General features: G+C 53.1%; 1 protein-coding gene across 1 annotated transcript in view; it reads left to right on the top strand.

The window, feature by feature from the left end:
* Positions 1-73: 73 nt before the first annotated feature.
* LOC102755887 (phylloquinone omega-hydroxylase CYP4F2-like) overlaps positions 74-2,857 on the top strand; it is a gene marked incomplete at its 5' end in the record, with an annotated part of 4,990 nt that continues 2,206 nt past the window's right edge. Inside the window, 4 exons of the mRNA XM_006754799.2 lie at positions 74-218; positions 1,111-1,177; positions 1,357-1,486; positions 1,930-2,018. Of these exons, the coding sequence (XP_006754862.1) occupies positions 74-218; positions 1,111-1,177; positions 1,357-1,486; positions 1,930-2,018 (431 nt within the window). The remainder of the gene's footprint in view (positions 219-1,110; positions 1,178-1,356; positions 1,487-1,929; positions 2,019-2,857) is intronic.

Here is a 2,857-nt window from a genome sequence, read left to right as displayed (position 1 = left end):
TGGCTTCTGGTGGGAGGACCACCTCAGGCTTTAGGTGAACTAAGTTGCTTCCCCCCCTGCCCTCATCCTGCAGGAGGCCCAGCGAATATATTGCTGCCATCTTGGAGCTCAGTGCCCTGGTGACCCCCTCCCTCCCTGACCAGGGTGTGGAGGACTTCCTGGAGGCCAAGGCTAGGACCAAGACTTTGGACTTCATTGATGTGCTCCTGCTGACCAAGGTGGGCTCCTGTGGCATCGGAATGGCAAAGGAAGAATGGACACGATTTCAAATGTCCAATTGAAGAGCGTGGGTTTGATGCAGAGGGCACTGGGGAGCCATGGAGGGTGCTTGAGGAAGGTGGTGGGGGGGGATAATCAGGGATGAGTTTTAGAGGTGACTGTGTGCAGTGTAACCTATAGGGGATTGCTAAGTTTGAAACTGTGAAGGGCCTAGGTTTAATTCTACCTTCAACTTAATAAGTTAGTCTACCATGAATATATATACTATTACTCATGGCAGTAATAGGAGCCAGGTTAGAACTATAGCCCTGGTTCCCCACTCCCACATTCTTCTCAGGGCTACATGATATGTTTACCATGTGCTTGCATCATAGAGAGGTCCTGCACTTTTTGAATTTTAGAACTTACATGGGACAGCTGACACATCTGCCCTTTCTTCAGTAGGTGGGGGGAGGAGGAGGAGGAGGAAGAAGGAGGAAGAGGAGGTTATTATGGTTTCGGAGCATAAACAAATCCTTTGAGAAGGCAGTCTACAGTTTGTATAGATTTATAACCCATTCTTCATCTCCAGCGAAGACAGAGCCTCTGGATTGGCCATCCTAGAATGCGAGCCCTGGCTCTGGGGCAATGCTCACTGTCTAATTTCCAAGGCAATTCAATCATCTGTAACCCAGGGTGCCAGTAACTTTTCTTAAATCAGAAAGCCCTCATCACCAGGAGGCAATGATGCCAAGGAGGAGGCCTCCGGGTCGAGGCCTCTTGGTGCTGGTGAGAAAGGGAGGTCTGGAGTGCAGTGTGGGCTTAGGTTTCTGAATGGATGATGGCACTTCAGAGATTGCCTCAGGGGCCACCAGAGCTGCTGTCATTTGGGGAGTCTTGCTTTCTCTCCAGGATGAAGATGGGAAGGCATTATCAGATGAAGACATTCGAGATGAAGCGGACACCTTCATGTTTGAGGGTGAGGGCCCCAGTGTGGGAGTGCAGAGGGGGCAGGGGTCTGTCTATTCCAGGGACTTGGCAGGGGGCCCTGGACTGCCTCATCCTTCCCATTCCTCCCCATCCTCCCCGAGGGCCTCACATAAGGGCACGGCCCACCTTCTGGTGCCAGAGACCCAAGCCTGTCTGACTGCCTCCCAGGCCATGACACCACAGCCAGCGGCCTCTCCTGGGTCCTGTACAACCTCGCAAGGCACCCGGAATACCAGGAGCGCTGCCGGCAGGAGGTGCAACAACTCCTGGGGGACCGAGAGCCTCAAGAGATGGAATGGTGAGTGCAGGTCCTCCTGGCTTCTTCCTGAGCCCCTCTCATTGGCTCTGCCCCCAAAGTGGGGAAGAGGGAAGATCTTTTGGTTGATTCTGTCATTGTGTCCTCCCATTTGGTGGGAATGGAAGCAGAGTCCAGAGGCAGGGTCTGGAACCCAGCCTGGAGAGCAGGACAAAGGTTACAGGCTTTGGGGACAGAAAGATCAGGGCTGCTGAGAAAATTAGGGACAATGTGTGAGGGCATTTCAGTAAGTTATCTTCTCCTTCACTCCCTTCCTTTCCTCTCTGATATCACTTTTTTTTTCAAGTATCTTCACCACCTATATTTTTACTTATCTCTTGCCTCCTAATTCCTTCCATATTGTTTAGACCAAGATTCCCAGGGGACCCTTAGGCAGAGAGCCACTCAACTCTTGCCCAGTTACACCTGAATCTGCCCCCATCCAGTCCCTCTTCAACAAACACTGCCACACTGTCCCCCATCTGCACCACGGTGCCATCTCCAATTCTCCCCGGCCCCCTTCTCCATCCTGGAGGCCCAGAAAGGACCCAGCCAGCCTTTGCCTTCTGGGAGCTCCAGGCTTGGGCGGGAACAGTCCCTGCTCAGGGCCCGGAGTTGACAGTAAGATGGGCAAGGCTGAGAGCGGAAGGAGTGTGTCCGCTGTGACCCTGAATGCTGATCAGTAGATGTTTGCATGGATCTACTGACCTGGCCCAGTTTGGGAAAAAGGGACAGTCCTGGCAAAGCGAGGGAGTTGGGGAGAAGGGCAGAGGGAGAGGGACGGCGAAGAGGGAAGGAAGGGGAGAGAAGGGAGAAGGAAGGAGGAAGGAAGAGAGGGAGGGAGACAAGAAGAGAGAGATGTGGAAGGCTTTGAAGCAATGTTAATGGCTTCCATTTTAACCCAAGGACATTGAGGAACCACAGGAAGTGTTTGGGCAGGAGGAGGCTGGGCAGATCTGGGTACCAGAGAGATCTCTCTAGGCCTAGTGTGGTAGACACTGGAGAGGACCAGCCCTCGCCTGGGGCCAGGGTGGAGGTTCTGAGCCTGTGCCAGGTCAGGGGCTGAAGTGGGGAGGAGGTGTGAGTCCCGACAGCATGTTGGCGGTGATGTTCTCTACTCCAAGCCTTAGCTCAGCCCAGCAGCCCTGTGAGGTGAAGAAAAGTGTTCATGCTTTTTCATCCAAGACTCCAAACAGAATTATGCACTTAAAGAGGAAAGAGTACAAAAGAGTTTATAATAAAAATAAACTTCCGCTCTAGCTGGTTTGGCTCAGTGGATAGAGCCTCGGCCTGAGGACTGAAGGGTCCCAGGTTCGATTCTGGTCAAGGGCACATGCCCGGGTTGCAGGCTCGATCCCCAGTAGGGGGTGTGGC

Source organism: Myotis davidii, unplaced genomic scaffold (genome assembly GCF_000327345.1).
Source record: "Myotis davidii unplaced genomic scaffold, ASM32734v1 scaffold14793, whole genome shotgun sequence".
NCBI classification, from domain to species: Eukaryota; Metazoa; Chordata; class Mammalia; order Chiroptera; family Vespertilionidae; genus Myotis; species Myotis davidii.
The sequence above is the reverse complement of the archived record's forward strand: the minus strand, read 5'-3'. Positions and strand labels throughout refer to the sequence as shown.